The sequence below is a fragment of the Neophocaena asiaeorientalis genome, unplaced genomic scaffold (assembly GCF_003031525.2).
Source record: "Neophocaena asiaeorientalis asiaeorientalis breed wild unplaced genomic scaffold, Neophocaena_asiaeorientalis_V1.1 scaffold151, whole genome shotgun sequence".
Classification (NCBI taxonomy): Eukaryota; Metazoa; Chordata; class Mammalia; order Artiodactyla; family Phocoenidae; genus Neophocaena; species Neophocaena asiaeorientalis.
Genome location: NW_020175490.1, coordinates 558,062 through 576,307, shown reverse-complemented (window position 1 = coordinate 576,307; position 18,246 = coordinate 558,062). Strand labels below are relative to the sequence as shown.

General features: G+C 34.6%; 1 protein-coding gene across 1 annotated transcript in view; it reads right to left on the bottom strand.

The window, feature by feature from the left end:
- DYNC2H1 (dynein cytoplasmic 2 heavy chain 1) overlaps positions 1-18,246 on the bottom strand; it is a 369,596-nt gene that overhangs the window by 22,431 nt on the left and 328,919 nt on the right. The window contains exons 86-87 of the mRNA XM_024768920.1: positions 10,195-10,304; positions 1,476-1,557 (exon numbers count right to left, since the gene is read on the bottom strand). Of these exons, the coding sequence (XP_024624688.1) occupies positions 1,476-1,557; positions 10,195-10,304 (192 nt within the window). The remainder of the gene's footprint in view (positions 1-1,475; positions 1,558-10,194; positions 10,305-18,246) is intronic.

The following is an 18,246-nucleotide window of genomic DNA, read 5'->3' as shown; positions in this document are numbered from 1 at the left end:
TTATGTGTGTGCTTCACAGCTGCTAAGAGACCACACAACCAGGTAAACTGCATGATTCCTGGATTATACATCATGTATTCCCTCCCTCTCCTTAACAGCTAGGCAACAGTTTATGTGCACCAGTAATAGCTAAGGTAGCTCTTATTGGCTAGAGGCTAAGGTTAAAATAAAATGCGAAGGATGAAAGAGAACCTGCTAATTTCTTCAGCTTCAATGTTGAATTTTATAGCAATCTATAGAGCCAAAAGAGAAAGAAAGACCTAGCTTATTGTTAATGATCAAATTTCTGGCACACTATACCATTACAGCTGATGTTAATAATGCCTATTATAGTGCCTCTCCTATTGTTGGCCTTCAACTCAACAATTCAACAAGGTTTTAATGGAGCGCTTATTATGTACGAGGTATTGTTTGAGGTATCTGAGATACAACAAAACTGGAAAAAAAGTGACTACGCTCATGAGACTTACATTCCAGTAGAATAAGACAGACAACAAACAACAAATATAATAAATAAATTATATAGTATGTTAGAAAGCAGTAGTGATATGAAAAGAAAATTGTTGGCCTGAGAACTAGAATTATATAAATAGAACTTCTGAAAAGTCAGTTGCCTAAGGTCAACTAAGTTAAAGAACTATGGTTTTACATTTATTTTAATTATATGTAATATACTGAACTAGATACTGGGGATCTGAAGATGGATAAGACAGTCTTTATCTTCAATGTCATTACAATATCATAAGACAGACCAACACAGATGTATAGAGATAATTTTACTACAACATGCAGTATCTTATATTAGCAGTGGAAAAAAGTTAAGAGGGCAATTCTATGTGCGAGAATGGGAAAGAATGGTAGAGAATGCCAATGACATGGAAGAAGGTTGGAGTTGTTGGGGGAAGCATTTCATTAATTTTGTTATTAATATTTGAATGGTTATCTATATTATCTATTATTGCAAGAGTAATGCATTTTTAGCAGAAAAGCTAGCTAGGAAAATTTATACTGCAAAAGATGGCTTAATTTTTTTTTAACATAGTTGGCTTGATTTTAACAGTGAACTAATATACTCACAAATTGTAAACTCCCTAAGGACAAGATTTGGTCTAAATTTTTCACACATTTTATACATACTTCATTGTATAGCAAATATTTATTGACTCGAATGTTAGAACAGGTAACCTAACAGAACTTCAAGATTTATATCATTTTTTTACTGAAGTTATATTTTCAAATACTATGTTATATTCCTAAGATTCTTATTTTTACATTAGAACATGTTGTATCTTGTACAGGTTGTTTCATGTTAAATCTTAACTTACTCTTGATTTTTCACACAGGTAATATAATCTATCTCTGCTGATCTTACACTATAGAGATAGGTGACTTTGAGATTGGAGCAAAATCTCTTTATCACAGTTGGTAATTACATAATTTTTGACTCAGATAAACATCTAAAATTATTCTAATACCTTAATTTGCAGCTTTGCTTCTTGCAGTCGACCTTTCCATGAGGCCACAAATTTAAGGCTATCCACAGAGCAGACCATAGCCCTGTGAAAATAAAGCATCAAATGTCAGAAAGAGATAATTTTCAGGAATTAAAATATGAATAGCTATAGAAGATATACACATTCCTATTTATTTAAAATTGAAATATTTATAATGTACAAGTAATCAGATATCTTAGGCTATGCACAATACCTTAGATTTCACACTAACTTTTTAAAGTTAACTTGTTATGTCAGTCTCCTCTTCAAGGTTGTGTAGGTATCTTGAGGATAGGGTCTTTTATTTTTACATCCTCCATTTTGACCATCATCCTCAAATGCAGGCACATAATGGGGGTTCAATGGTGGTTCAATAAATGTTTACTAGCTGAACTATGATATTTATAATATGCTCCTGAGGTACTATCAATTGAATATCCCCCAAAGCACTAAAAAGAAACTAAATTTTTTTCAGTATGTTTTTGGAAGTGTCTTTTTCATTGCATTCTAACTTCTTAAAAATGATAGACTATATATGATATGATATTCCAAATTTGTTTTTAAAAAGAGTTTGAACTTAACCATCAAATACTGTTTCCCACCAAGAAGCCTAGTCAGCATTGTCTAACAGAATTTTCTACAGAGATAAATATATTTTCATTCAGTCCAAAATGGCAGCCACTACCCAAATGTGGCTATTGAGAACTTTAAATGTGGCTAGTGTATTGAGAAATTACATTTTTAATTTTATTTAACTTGTTTGGGGGGGGTGCTATTAAAGAATTTTAATAGCAGGTGGTGTTAGCAGTCCTTTTCTTCCTGATACAGACCAGGGTTTTTCCATCTGACTTTATATAGTAGGACCACTTGGATTTGTGTGGTGTAAGCAGGATGGAAAGAGGGGAGAAGGTTCAAGGGGGAAATACGCTTTTACATAAATCACATGTGAAGGGAGTTTTGAAGTCATTATTGCTATTGCTTCACGATGATGGGATTGCTTCTTTTGATATTACGTTGTATGAGTTGTTTGTATATTTTGGTTATTAACTCCTTGTCCGCTGCATTATTTGCAAATATTCTCCCATTCCTTAGGTTGTATTTTCATTTTGCTGATGGTTTCCTTTGTTGTGCAAAAGCTTTTAAGTTTTCTTAGGTCCAATTTGTTTATTTTTACTTTTATTTCTTTTGCCTTAGGAGACAGATCCAAAAACTATTGCTATGATTTATGTCAAAGAGTGTTCTGCCTATGTTCTCTTCTAGGAGTTTTATGGTTTCATGTCTAACATTTAGAAGTTTAATTCATTTTGGGTTTATTTTGAATATGGTGTGAGGTAATGTTCTAATCTCATTGTTTTACATGTAGATGTCCAGATTTCCCAATGTCACTTTTTGAACAGACTGTCTTTTCTCCACTGTATATTCTTGCCTCCTTTGTTGTGTATTAATTGATCACAGGTGTGGGGGTTTATTTCTGGGCTCTCTAATCTGTTCCATTGATCTATGTGTCTGTTTTTGTGCCAGTAGCATGCTGTTTTGATTACTGTAGGTTTGCAGAATAGTCTGAAGTCTAGAAGGATGATATCTCCAGCTTTGTTCTTTTTTATCAAGATTGCTTTGGCAGGGACTTCCCTGGCAGTCCAGTGGTTAAGACTCTGTAGGGGGGAATGGGTTCAATCCTGGTCAGGGAAGTAAGATCCTGCATACCGAGTGGCATACCCCCCCCCCAAAAAAAAAAGATTTCTTTGGCAATTTGGAGTCTTTTGTGGTTCCATTTCAATTTTAGGATCACTTGTTCTAGTTCCATGAAAAGTGTCATGAGTATTTTGATAGGGACTGCATTATATTTGTAGATTGCTTTTGGTAGTATATTCATTTTAACAAAATCATAAGAACAACAAGTATCTTTCCATTGTTTGGAATCTTCTTCAGTTTCCTTCATCAATGTTTTATACTTTTCAGATCATAGGTCTTTCACCTCCTTGGTTAACTTTATTCCTAGGTATTCTTTTTGATGTGACTTTAAACATTTTTTTTGACTTTTTCTTTTTGATAGCTCATTATTATTATATAGAAACATAATAGATTTCTGTATATTAATCTTGTATCCTGCAACTTTGCTGAATTCATTTATTAGTTCTAATAGTTTCTGGGTGGAGACTTGAGGGTTTTCTATATATACAGTATCATGTCATCTGCAAATAGTGAAAGTTTTAACTCTTCCCTTCTAATATGGATGCCTTTTATTTCTTTCTTGTCTGATTACTGTGGCTAGGACTTCAAATAATATGTTAAATAGAAGTAGTGAGAGTGGGCATCCTTGTCTTGTTTCTGAATTTAGAAGAAGGCTTTCATTGTTTCACCACTGAGTATGATGCTGGCTATAGGTGTCATAAATGACCTTTACTATGTTGAGGTATGTTCTCTCTATATCCACTTTGATGAGAGTTTTTATCACGAACAGATGTTGAATTTTGTCAAATGCTTTTTCTGCATCTATTGAGATGATAATTTGATTTGTGCCTTTTCTTGTGGTAATGTGGTGTATCACATTAATTGATTTGCAAATGTTGAGCCATCCTTGCGACTCTGTAATAAATCCCATTTTTTCATGGTGTATGAGCCTTTTTATATATTGTTAGATTTGGTTTGCTAATATTTTGTTAAGGATTTTTATATCCTATATTCATCAATTGGCCTGTAATTTTCTTTCTTGTAGTAGTCTTTGGCTGCTTTTGGTTATCAGAGAAATGGTGGCCTTGTAGAATGAATTTGGGAATGTTCTATCCTCTTGAATTTGGGGAATAGATTTAGAGGACAGGTATTAGTTCTTCTTTATATGTTTGGTAGAATTCCCCTGTGAAGCCACCTAGTCCTGGACTTTTGCTGGCTGGGAGTATTTTTATTACAAATTTAATTTCACTACTAGTGACTGGTCTATTGAAATCATCTATTTCTTCTTAAGTCAGTCTTGGCAGGCTGTATACTTCTAGAAATTCATCCATTTCTTCTAGGTTGTCCAATTTGTTGGCATATAACTGTTGGTAGTATTCTCCTGTGATTTTTTTTTTTTAATCTCTGTGGTATTGGTTGTTATTTCTCCTCTTTCATTTCTTATTTTTTTGGGTCTTTTGTTCTTGGTGAGCATGGCTACAGGCTTATCAATTTTGTTTATCTTTTTAGAAACCCAGCTCTTGGTTTCATTAATCATTTCTATTGTTTTCTTCTTATGTCTATTTTACTTATTTCCCCTCTGATCTCTATTATTTCCTTTCCTCTGCTGATTTTGGGCTTTGCTAATTCTTCTTTTTCTAATTCTTTTAGGTGGTATGTTAGGTTGTTTATTTGAGGTTTTTTTTTTTTTTCTTTTTGCGGTATGCAGGCCTCTCACTGTTGTGGCCTCTCCTGTTGCGGAGCACAGGCTCTGGAAGCGCAGGCTCAGAGGCCATGGCTCACGGGTCCAGCCGCTCTGCGGCATGTGGGATCTTCCCAGACCAGGGCACAAACTCGTGCCCCCTGCATCGGCAGGCAGACTCTCAACCACTGCGCCACCAGGGAAGCCCGAGATTTTTCTAGTTTCTTGAGGAAGGCCTGTATCAGTATCAACTCTTAGAACTGCTTTTGATGCATCCATAGATTTTCGAGTGTTTTGTTTCCATTTTCATTTGTCTCAAGGTATTTTCTGATTTCCTCTTTGATTTCCTTATTGACCCATTGGCTTTTTAGTAGCATGTTGTTTAGTCTCTATATGTTTGTTCTTTTCCCATTTTTCTTTCTGAAGTTGATTTCTAGCTTCGTACCATTGTGGTCAGAAAAAAGATGCCTGATATAATTTCTATCCTCTTAAATTACTGATGCTTGTTTTGTGATCTAGTATGTGAGCTCTCATGAAGAATATCCCATATGCTCTTGAAAAGAATGTGTATTCTCCTGTTTTTGGATATAATGTCCTGTAGGTATCAATTATGTGCAAATGTTCTATTGTGTCATTTAAGACCTCTGTTGGCTTTTTGATTTTCTTTCTGGATGATCTGTCCATTGATGTCAGTTGGGTATTAAAGTCCCCTACTATTATTGTATTATTGTCAAGTTATCCCGTCATATCTGTTAGTATTTGCTTCATATATTTAGGTGCTCCTGTATTGGGTGCATATATGTTAACGAGTGTAATATCCTCTTCTTGTATTGATCCTTTTATCATTATATAATGCCCTTCTTTGTCTTTTGTTATAGCCTTTGTTTTAACATCTATTTTGTCTGACATCAGTTTTGCTACCCGCACTTTCTTGTTGCTTCTGTTTGCATGAAATATCTTTTTTGCACCTGTTCGCTTTCAGTCTGTGTGTATCTTTAGCCCTAAAGTGAGTCTCTTACAGGCAGCATATTGAAGGGTCTTCTTCTTGTATCCAATAAGCCACTTAATTAGAGCATTAGTCCATTGACATTTAAAGTAATTATTAATAGGTATGTACGTATTGCCATTTTATTACTTGTTTTCTGGCTGCTTTTGTAGCTTTTTCTGTTCACATCTTTGTTTCTTCTCTAGTGGTTAGACAATTTTCTTTAGTACTATGCTTGTGTTCCTTTCTTTTTAGTTTTTGTGTATGTATTGTAGGTTTTTGATTTGTGGTTACCCTAGGTTCATGTGTGTTGACCCATAATTATATCTACTTGACTTAAACTGACAGTCATTTAAGTTCAAACCATTTTAAAAGATATACATTTTTACTACCCTCCCCGACATTTTTGTTTTTTGTGTCATATTTTACATCTTCATGTTTATCCCTTAGCTGTTTGTTGTAGTTATAGTTGCTTTTACACTTTTTGTCTTTTAATCTATGTACTGACTTATTTAAGTGATCTTCAACATTTACTATATATTTATCTTTCCTACTGGGATTTTCCATTTCCTATAGATTCTTATTTTCCATGTAGAGATCCTTCAACAGTTCTTTTAGGGTAGGTTGAGTATTGATGAATTCTTTTAGTTTTTGCTTGTCTGAGAAATTCTTTATCTCTTTTTCTATTCTAAATGATAATTTTATTGGGTAGAGTATCCTAGCTTGCAGGTGTTTCCTTTTCAGGATTTTAAATATATCCTTTCTGGCCTGCAATGTTTCTGCAGAGAAATCAGTTGATAGCCTTATGGGGATTCCCTTGTGTATGGCTCTCTATTTTTTTCTTGCTGCCTTTAGAATTCTCTATTTAAAAAATTTTCCATTTTAATTATGATATATCTTGGTGTGGGTCTGTTTGGGTTCATCTTGTTTGAGACCCTCTGTACTTCCTGTACCTAGATATCTATTTCCTTCTTCAGGTTTCTGAAGTTTTCAGACACAATTTCCTCAAATACATTTTCACTCTCCTTCTCTCTCTCTTCTTTTTCTGGAACCACTAAAATGTGAAAGTTGGGACACTTAATGTTATCAGACATGTTTCTTAGATTGCTTTTAAAAAAAAATTTTTTTTTTCTCCTGGTGCTCTGATTGGATGGTTTCCATTATTCTGTCTTCCAGATCACTTATGCATTCTTCTATATCACTTAGTCTGCTATTCATTCCTTCTAATGTGTTATTTCAGCTATTAAATTATTTATTTTTGACTGGATCTTTATATTTTCTAGATCCTTGAGAACATGTTCATTTTTTAGATCAATTCTTTTTCCTAATTCAAGTAACATTTTCACTACCAATGTGTCTAACTCTTTATCTGGTAAATTGTTTATTTTTCTTTCATTATTTATTTTTTCTCTTGATCTTTCAATTGAGAGTAGTTCCTCTGTCTTTTCATTATTTTAGACTTAACTTTCTCTGCCTCTATGAATTTAGGTGAAACAGTTACCTATTGCATCTTAAAGGGGTGTTCTTATGTTTGAGTGTCTCTATGCTGACTACATATGTTCAATGCCTTTGGTGGGAGAGCTGGATTTGATGTGGATGCCAGTCATGTCTTTCCTCAGAGTGTGTTGGCAGCTATCGCCTTGGTAAGTGGTGGGGCTGGAGACAGAGCTGGCCTGGGGTGTGAGGCAAGGCTTCTTCTCTGGTCAGTAACCATCACTGCCCTCCCAGGGTCGGGGTCTGATCCCATGTTGCTGCAGAAGAAGACCTGTGTGTCAGGCTCGAACTGGCTCCATTTCCTTTAAGTGTGGGTTTTCCCCACTCCCCACACCAGGAATTTTGTCCCAGGAGGGGAGTGCTGAATCAAGTGAGGTTCATGTGCATACAGCAGTCCAATGTGCTGTCTGTGCAGGCATCTGTGGTTCTGTGGTTTCTCAGTTTTGATTTGCATTTCCCTAATGATTAGTGATGTTGAGCATCCTTACATGTGTCTGTTGGCAATCTGTATATCTTCTCTGGAGAAATGTCTATTTAGGTCTTCTGCCCATTTTTGGATTGGGTTTTTCTTTTGATATTTAGCTGCATGAGTTGTATATTTGGAGATTAATCCTTTGTTAGTTGCTATGTTTGCAAATAGTTTCTCTCATTTTGAGGGCTGGCTTTTCGTCTTGTTTAAGGTTTCCTCTACTGTGTAAAAGCTTTGAAGTTTCATTAGGTCCCATTTGTTTATTTTTGTTTTTATTTCCACTTCTCTAGGAGGTGGGTCAAAAAGGATCTTGCTGTGATTTATGTCATAGAGTGCTCTGCCTATGTTTTCCTCTAAGAGTTTTATCTTGTCTGTCCTTACATTTAGGTCTTTAATCCATCTGAGTTTATTTTTGTGTATGGTGTTAGGGAGTGTTCTAATTTCATTTTTCACATGTGGCTGTCCAGTTTTCCCAGCACCACTTATTGAAGAGAGTGTCATTGCTCCATCGTATATTCTTGCCTCCTTTATCAAAGATAAGGTGACCATATGAGTGGGTTTATTTCTGGGCTTTCTATCTGTTCCATTGATCTACATGTCTGTTTTTGTGCCAGTACCATACTGTCTTGATTACTGTAGCTTTTGTAGTATAGTCTGAGGTCAGGGAGCCTGATTCCTCCAGCTCTGTTTTTCTTTCTCAAGATTGCTTTGGTTATTCAGGGTCTTTTATGTTTCCATACTAATTGTGAATTTTTTTGTTCTAGTTCTGTGAAAAATGCCAGTGGTAGGTTGATAGGGATTGCATTGAATCTGTAGATTGCTTTGGGTAGTATAGTCATTTTCACAATGTTGATTCTTCCAGTCCAAGTATATGGTATAGCTCTCCATCTGTTTGTAACATCTTTAATTTCTTTCATCAGTGTCTTATAGTTTTCTGCATATAGGTCTTTTGTCTCCTTAGGTAGGTTTATTCCTAGGTATTTTATTCTTTTTGTTGCAGTGGTAAATGGGAGTGTTTCCTTAATTTCTCTTTCAGACTTTTCATCATTAGTGTATAGGAATGCAACAGATTCCCTTGCATTAATTTTGTTTCCTGCTACTTTACCAAATTCATTGATTAGCTGTAGTAGTTTTCTGGTAGCATCTTTAGGATTCTCTATGTATAGTAAGTATCACGTCATCTGTAAACAGTGAAGGAAACGATAGCAAAGATCAATAAAACTAAAAGCTGGTTCTTTAAGAAGATAAATAAAATTGAAAAACCATTAGCCAGACTCTTCAAGAAAAAAAGGGAGAAGATTGAAATCAATAGAATTAGAAATGGAAAAGAAGTAACAACTGACACTGCAGAAATACAAAGGATCATGAGAGATTATTACAAGCAATTATATACTAGTAAAATGGACACCTGGAAGAAATGGACAAATTCTTTGAAAAGTACAACCTTCTGAGACTGAACCAGGAAGAAATAGAAAACATAAATGGACCAATTACAAGCACTGAAATTGAAACTGTGTTAAAAATCTTCCAACAAACTGTGATTAATCTTCCAACAAAGAAAAGACCAGGACCAGATGGCTTTACAGGTGAATACTATCCTTCTCAAACTCTTCCAAAATATAGCAAAGAGAGGAACACTCCTAATCTCATTCTATGAGGCCCTGATACCAAAACCAGACAAAGATGTCACAAAAAAAGAAAACTACAGGCCAATAACACTGGTAAACATAGATGCAAAAATATCCACCAAAATACTAGCAAACTGAATCCAATAGCACATTAAAAGGATCATACACCATGATCAAGTGGGGTTTATCCCAGGAATGCAAGGATTCTTCAATATACGCAAATCAATCAATGTGATACACCATATTAACAAATTGAAGGAGAAAAACCATACGATCATCTCAACAGATGCAGAAAAAGCTTTTGACAAAATTCAACACCCATTTATGATAAAGTCTCTCCAGAAAGTAGGCAGAGGGAACTTACCTCAACATAATACAGGCCACATATGACAAACCCTCAGCCAACATCATTCTGAATGGTGAAAAACTGAAACCATATCCACTAATATCAGGAATAAATCATTTAAATTTAAATAGCATCATTTGACTTCTGCCTACCATATTGGACACAATAGGTCTAGATAAATAAATGACCAAAATTTTAAAAATTATGTTTTGCCTTTTTCAATTCTAATATAAAACACATCATAATTGAAAGCAGTGTTCTCTAAACTAGAAGTTTACTGTTATTAAACGTCAAGTATTAAGAAATAACACAACTGTCTGGATTCAACAATAAATTTATTTCTTGACAATCAAGGGAATGTGATCAGAAGTGAACAAATCAAAGTATAATTACCCTCTCAGACAAATAAGTATTTCATTCTATTTACCTTGCAGTTTCCTGGCGAAGCGCATTGAGAAATGTGTCTGGGTGGAAGAGTTCTGATAGGTCAAGTGTATCGGAGAGAAGAGTCTGGTTTTCAGCTCTCTCTACCCAGTTCTAGGAGGAGGGAGATACACGAACACACATTTAAAAACTTTGCAAACTTGAAAGATAAAGATTGGATACAGATATGGTGAAATAGTTCCCACTAAAAATCAAACCAAAACAAAAAATACCCTCTCTTGGTCCTTCTTCTCACCAGCTATTATCCTATTGATATTTATCTGTGCCACTTCATAACAAAAAAACATTGTCTAATTTCATCTATAGTATTTGACCTTTTTAAAACACTTTGACTTTCTTAAAACACTTTCTTCTCTTGGCTTCTCAATCACTACAGTCTCCCAGTATTTCTTCTGTCTTCCTGACTATAACTTCTTGGTGTCCATCATTGACTCCTCCTCCTTTCCTGGAATTCCCAATATTGGGGTGTACTCAGGACCATTACTTGGTCAATCCTATAGTTTTAAAGACCAGTATGCTTATGATTCCCAATATTATATCTGCTACTCCTTCCTACCTGTTTCCTGTCACTTACTTTTCTGACATTTCCACCATGATGTTTAACAGTTATCTAAACATGTTCAAATCAGAATTCTAAATTTGCAAGACCACCTTCCTCTTCCCTAGGAAATCTTCTTTATCACCAGAATCCTTCAGCTCAGTGAGAAATTCAATTGATTACTCAGGCCAAAACCTTGAAATTATTTTTTACGTCTCTCCCATGTCCCACAGCCAAATTCACAGGTCTGATATAAAAATCTTAGCACTTCTGCATTTCCACATCCACCACCCTAATCCATAACACCACCATATTATCACTTGGATTACTGCAATAACCTCTTAACTAGTTAGCCTGTTCCCTGCCTACATCTGTTTTTCCCTCAGATATGTTCATGATTTGCTTTCTTACTTCATTCAAGTCTCTGTTTAAATATCACCTCCTAAGTGGCCTTACCGGATCACTCATGCTGAAGTGTCACCCTTTTCAACCCATTAACTTTCTAATTCCTTTAATCTACATCCATTTTCTCTACAGCATACTGATATTTATTAGATATAAAGTTCAGTTCGGCTTCAATATTTCATCAAGATCTACTATTTGCCTTCTCCTTCTGGTAGGCCCAATAAATAGATGCTTACTTTAAAAATGTCCTGACATTCCCAGAAATGAATAATATAAATATGTGTATAAGCACAGATGTTACTACCCTATCTAATAAGTGTAACAATGTTACAAATGCCAACAAGGTATGACATTTAGATTTATTTAAAATATTAGATTATTTACTATCACATATAAATGGGCATTTTACATGCCACTTGGAGTGAAAATAACTCCCTATGTGCTCTATAGGTTTAAATTCTCTTGCTCTAAACTATAAATGAGAGTTTATTATTGCAAGAGTAAAGTTTTAAAAATAATCGTGAAAACTGTTAATTTTATATAAGAAAATTAAGAACTCTAGAGTTCAATAAATAGAGAAATTGATAATTATTACAAATATTGAGAGACTACAATAGCTAGACAAGTGTAAGGAAAAATGTTGGAAGCATTTTAGTCAAGAAATATTAATAAAAATTTAACTAATATGAAGAATAATATACATATTTGGTTATCTTGAAATTCAGACCTTTGTAAAATTGTTTGACATACTTGCATTTGCAACACTAAATAAAATTATTATTAAGAACAAAATTTAATTGTAGTTTACTTAGTTTTATTTAACATGAGTCCTTCAAGTTCTAGTTGGGAATACTTTCTATCTTGTGAGAATGAAGTAACAATGAAATATTAGCTTTGCCACCTTGAATTTTCTCAAGGAGAAACAAGGCCCTAATATCATTTACAAAAAAATCCAATATAAATCATCTTCAATCTAGGCATAAACAATTTTTAAAAATACAGAAAAGAAAAAAGTAAAGAAAAATTAGATACATCAAATATTTATTTTCTCACTTTTACAATTTCAAAACAATAGACATTAAAAGGAATATTTTATTTAGGAACAATTTTTCATTGAGGTTTCGAATTTGTGGAGGTTAAAAAAAAGCCTGACAAAATCATTAATATAGATTAACAATCATTTTCAGGACATGAAGTATGAGGAGTTTTGAGATTTCTTTAAGCTATAGACCTTATGTTCAAGGTTCTTCCTAGAAAACATGTTACTGAAATATATTTTCCTAAACTATTTTTACTATTCACAAACAAGTTAATATTATTGGTAGTAATATTAAATATTCTACTTTAATATTATGTGCAATAGACAATTAGATAAGCATATATATCTTAAAGTCCTTTTAAAGTGTGACAATGTGTAAATTAACAATGAAACCAATCGCTGCTTTTCTTGCTAGTGAAGAGTTTTCCAGCTGCAAATAGCTAACAACAAAGTGAACCTGATAGAAGATACATTATAGAATGGAAAATCAGCATGCACTTATCATTGACAATCGAATAGTGGTGAGGACCATGACTGATTTAGGAATCAAAGGTACACATGTTTTGTTCATAACTTTCCACTGGGTTTTCAGAAATAATAACAGTATTTGATAGGACAGACTTATTGACTATAGCAGAAAAATTGTCAACTACTTTCATTCTTCTTCAACCAAAGATAAAACTATATGACATAAAAGACATTTTTCAATTGTCTTGTTTTATACTAATAAACTATGTTCATACCAGATGTAATAGAAGACTTTAAGTGGTAAAAATGGCTGTATAAAGCAAGGAAAGCCTTGAAACAGTGTTTTGAAAATAAGGGTACCAACATAGCAGATGTTACTAACAATCACCGGTTACTTTCAGGGAAAGTAATTTGTTTGCTAGAACCTGCCAGTTCTTCAAAAAACCAAACTTGTCTTAAGAGTTTAAATTCTCTGCATGTTTTCTGCTGTAAAGATCTTCTTACTGTGATACTCCAGGAAGCTGCTGAAATTGGTATGCATGTGATAAAAGCTGAGATGCAGATAAAAATTCAGAGAAGATTTTGTTATCTTGAAAGCCAATTATGTTGCTATATTGTCACATTTCTAGACCCAAGATTTATCTTCTGCAAGCAGTACAAATAGCATGGTTTATAGGATTGCTTCTATAAAACTGTCAATCATCATAGACTACTGTTTAGTATTCCAAATGTGCAAGAGAGTTGACTATAGGCAGAAGTAATCAGCTGACAGTACTGAGAAATTATTGTCCCTGTACAAAATCTGATGCCTAAAATTCTGTAATTCTACTGCTATAGTAATAGCTATATTTTATTGGATAAAATTTCAGATATACTATACCCTAAGTTCATTCTATAATGGTGATAATCCAATTTAAAGTTTGACTGTATTTTAATCTTAAATCTCAGGATTTTGGTGAAGATGTATTTTTCTATGCAATTCTAATTTAATGTATTTATTTATTATATATCTCCACTAAATGTAGAGATTCTTATTGGCAGAGCAATGAATGGCACATAATAAAATTCAATAAACATTCACCAAATGATGAATAAATTAAAGAATATGAATAAAAAATACCCGTAAGGTAGCTCTTCTAGCTGAGTATAGTACATGAAAATAGGGATGCTGGAGGTTTTTGACCACATACAGACTATTTTTTCAATTTTGTTTATGTAAGTTTTCCTATGAATATTTTTACGGAGTACCCAGTATGTGTAAAACATTGCAGTAATGACTGTGAAAGTTACTGAGTTAGGGAAAAAAAAGAGATTCCCTTCTCAGGAATGCAAAGTATTGCAGAACCTTGCAAGATAGATTAAGACACCTCAGAAAATGAAAGAAAAGTAAACAATGTAATTTTAATAAAATTACTTTTAAAGTTCAAGATCTTAAGAGAAAATGAAACAAGCCTTCAAATGTTAGATGGTGGAACAAAGTATAAAGTTGAACAATAGTGTTCATTGGGTAGATTTAAATAGAAGCTAAAATCTCAGAAATACCTCATGGGTACTACAAAAATACATCTCAGCAGGTGTACGAATCATGATGATTGGGAAGCATGAAAGAGATTTATGTCAGTTTGCTTGAGAATAACCCTAAGATTGACTGAATCATTCATTTATTCAACAGATATTTACTGAAAAACCTACTTGTGTAAGCCACTGTTCTACATGCTTGGATAGAGCAGTAAACAGACAAAAATCTCTGCTCTTATCAAGCTTCCATTTTAGTGGAGGAACACAGAGAAAACAAACAAACAAACAAGTAAAATATATACACTATTAGGTGGAGATATAGGCTATGGAAAAAAATTTAAAAGGGAAACAGGATGTAAAGTATCAAGGAAGAGGAGGGTTACAATCTGAAATAGGATGGTCCTGAAGGGATAAAGAAACTTCTTTCCTTGAAAAAAAAAAAAAAAAAGAAGAAACAAGGAAAAATGAAACTTCCTTGCAGATATCTGAGGGAGAGCATTCCAGGTAGAGGAAACAGGAAGAATAAAGTCCCTTTGAGGGAGTGTGCTAGGCTGTTCATTGAAAAGCAAGGAGACCAGTATGGCTGGAACAGAATAAATTAGGAAGCAAAAAGTAGGAGAGGAAATCAGAGAGGTAAACAGGCCAGATCTTGTAGGTTGCTGTAAGGATTTTGTTACTCTGGATGAGACGAGAAACCGTGGGGAAATTTCCAAGAGAGGAGTGATATAATCTGATGCTTTAACCAGAATATTTAGACTGCTGGGTTGAGAACTGACCAGAAAGGAGACCAGGGTGGAAGCAGGACTAGTCAGGTGGCAGCTGCACCAATAATGACTTCAATCAAGGTAGGAGCAGTGAAAGTGGAGAGAGGTGCCTCAGAATATATTTTGAACGTACAGCCAAGGTAATTTTTCTGATTGAATGGATGCAGTGTATGAGAGAAGAGTTAACAATGATTCCAAGACCTTGTGCCTATGCCTCAAGAAAGGTGGAGATGTCATTTACTTTTACGGGAAAGACTGCGGGTAGCACAAGTTTTTCAGTGAAGGGCAGGAGTTCATTTTTGAATATGTTAAGTTTGAGATGTTTATTAAACATCCAAGTGAAAATACTGAGTATACACCAGAGTTAGGGGAGAATACTGGGCTGGAGCTATAAATCTGAGAATAATAAAAGTTTAGATGGGATTCATAGGCATGAGATCACTATGGGTGGAGTACAGATAGAAAAGGACAGAGGGAATCCAATTCTAGGGAATCCAATTAGAGATGAGGGAATAGAAAAGCCAGAGAAATAGACAGATAAAAAAAACAGAAGTGTGTGGTGACCTTGAGGCCAACTTATAAAAAGGTTTCAAGGGGTAGAAACATCTTTTAAAAATGTTGCTGATAGATATCAAAAACTCTGAGATATTATAGAAAGGGAATATGAGTGTGAGTTCTATCATTTATCATACACATTTTGTAAACTATTCTTGAATATGGGGTTTTACTTTTCGCATCTTTAAAAATGGAAATAAAAATATGTACCTCATATATTATAAATATTACTAGATTGTGTCTAAAGCACATGTATGCCTGAGATCCAAAATATGCTCAGTTCTTATAAATATTCATTTTTCTTTCTATCCTTCATTTGATCATTTAAAAAGTTTGAGTATATGTTTGAAGTGGTGCACTGAAAGAAAAGAAAGTGATCTGAAGCTCAAATATTGGTCACTAGTACATTTTACTGCTAGGGACGTGAGAAGAGCTATTTAGATGAACCCAAAAAGGGTGTAACGAGCCACATTTCTAGATCTAGAAATGCCAGTCTGATGTATTAGTGATAATTAGGGTTAAAGGGGAAGAAATAAGAGCTAGAGGCTCACAGATGTTTTTTTTTCAGAGAAGAATTAGTTTTCTTGAAGTGGGCCATAGAAGTAAAATGCAAAGGGAAAAAGTTAAAGCAATCTATGTGGCTAACAACAAGCATCTTTGCAGACATGCGAGAAACTGTGTGCCTGAATATTTGAACAAAAAATAGGAAGCAGCACCTAAAAAGAATCTCAGAAAAACATAAGAGTGAAGGGGCTGATGCCTATACTAGGGAAAAATAGGCTTCCCAGCGTTCCACAGCGGGAGGGGATGGAAGGAAGCAACATAACATTAGCGTCTGCTGATAGAAAAGGTACTTTGGTATAGTCTACTGCACAGTGCCCAAATAAGGCCTAATTCAGACTTAATTCAGGCCATTACAGGAATGGAGATAGCATTAAGTGCTTCTAGGTTGTAGTACTTCTGCTATTTATTCCTAGAGTACTGCACTTCCTTTATCATTTTGATTGTTGTGGCTTATTTGTTGTCTTTCCTGATAAACTCTAAGGATAGTTTATATGTCATGCTGAATAGCATTTATTAATAATAACAATAATAACTAATTCTTCTTATTGCTTAAATCTCCCCAGATTTCAAGGACCTTAACAGTTGATATAAACAAGATTCCATCATAAGAATGATGGGTGGCAGGATTTGGTAGTATATGAGTGTACCAGCCACTGGCTCGAGTTAGGCCAAAAAAATTGTGTAGAGTTCAAGAAGTCACTATAAATTTTAAAATGAAAGAAAGAACCTACAGAGAAGCTCAGTCGTAAAAAATGGGCATGAAAGCTTGCCAATGACACATGGCACCCCAAGTTTGGTTAGCAGTAGAAGTAAAATGAGACATTCAGGAGCCCATTAAACATGTGCAGAATACTGGGTCTGTTTAGCACACCCAAGCCTAACTGGGTACTCGATATGAAGGTCTTATATCCTTAAATAGAATCAACTCATGAGCTAGGTTGGAACAGAAATTGCAGGCGTAGAGTCAAGGGATCCAACTGTGAGAAGTTGAAAATATGAAGACAGAGGGAAAAAGGCAAATGCTGACCCCACAGATTTATGAACTGGGTAGAGAACATGCTGGAATTTAAAATGATCAACACAGAAAAATCAGGGAGAACTTCTGCAGAGGCTATTCTGCAGGCCAAAGGGGAAACAAACAGTGGAAATCAGGAACCAAAGAAACTCTCAGAAGATGTTATTTCTGAAGAAAGAGCAGAAAAACTCGAAGTCAGGAAAATAATTCTAGGGTCTCAATAGGAAATAATATGTTATATATATTATATTATATTATATTTATATATCTAGTCCATTCATTTGTTCATTCATTTATTCAGAAGGCAGTATGCTACGTATTAGAAATACAGCGGAATTATTATTTTTTTTAAAGTCCTTGTCCTAAAGGATCTTAGAGACCATAGGATAAATGACTGCAAGACTCTCTTTGGCTGAGACTGCTTGGGTACCTAAGGGTTCTCTGGCTCTCTCTAAATCACCAGCATTAAGAGGACAGTCTTAAACCCATGTCACCCAGTAGAGTAAGACTCTCTCCATATTGAAAAATGATCCTCTAAAACATAATCTGCTTTCTCTCCTTAATATCCCACAGTGTTCCCTTTTGCCCTTATGATCAAATATAATCCCTTAATACAGTATCATAACATGGCCTTTCCTGCTCCACCAGCCTAATCTCTGAACACCCCTCCTTGCGCTCTATGCTCTGCTTTTAGTTATTAAAAGCGCATGGCTTACTCTTGACTCTGACCTTCCTCTTGTCTGGCACAGTCTTTCCTCTTGTCTGGCACAGCCTTTCCTCTTGTCCTCGTTTGGTCTATTCCTACTAAGCTTTCAACTTAAGCATCACTTCCCTGTTCCCATGTAGGTTAGGTACTCTTGCTATTTGCTCCCATAGTACTAGACTTCCTTTGTCACTCTTACTGTTGCTGTTTATTTGGTTGTCTATTTTTTCTGATAAATTGTAAGGACAGTTCCTTGGGACACAATGTATATCTATTTTGCTTACCATTCTATATTCAGCAACCTCAGCACAGTGCATGGCACCAAGATAGAATTTTTAATTGCTAAATGAATGAATGTAAGAAATTTAAATTCCGTGAGGCAGAAACTGTATCAATTTACTAATCATTTTATCTCCAGTACTTCACTCAGAGCTTAGCATAAAGTTGTTGCTTACAATATGTTTGA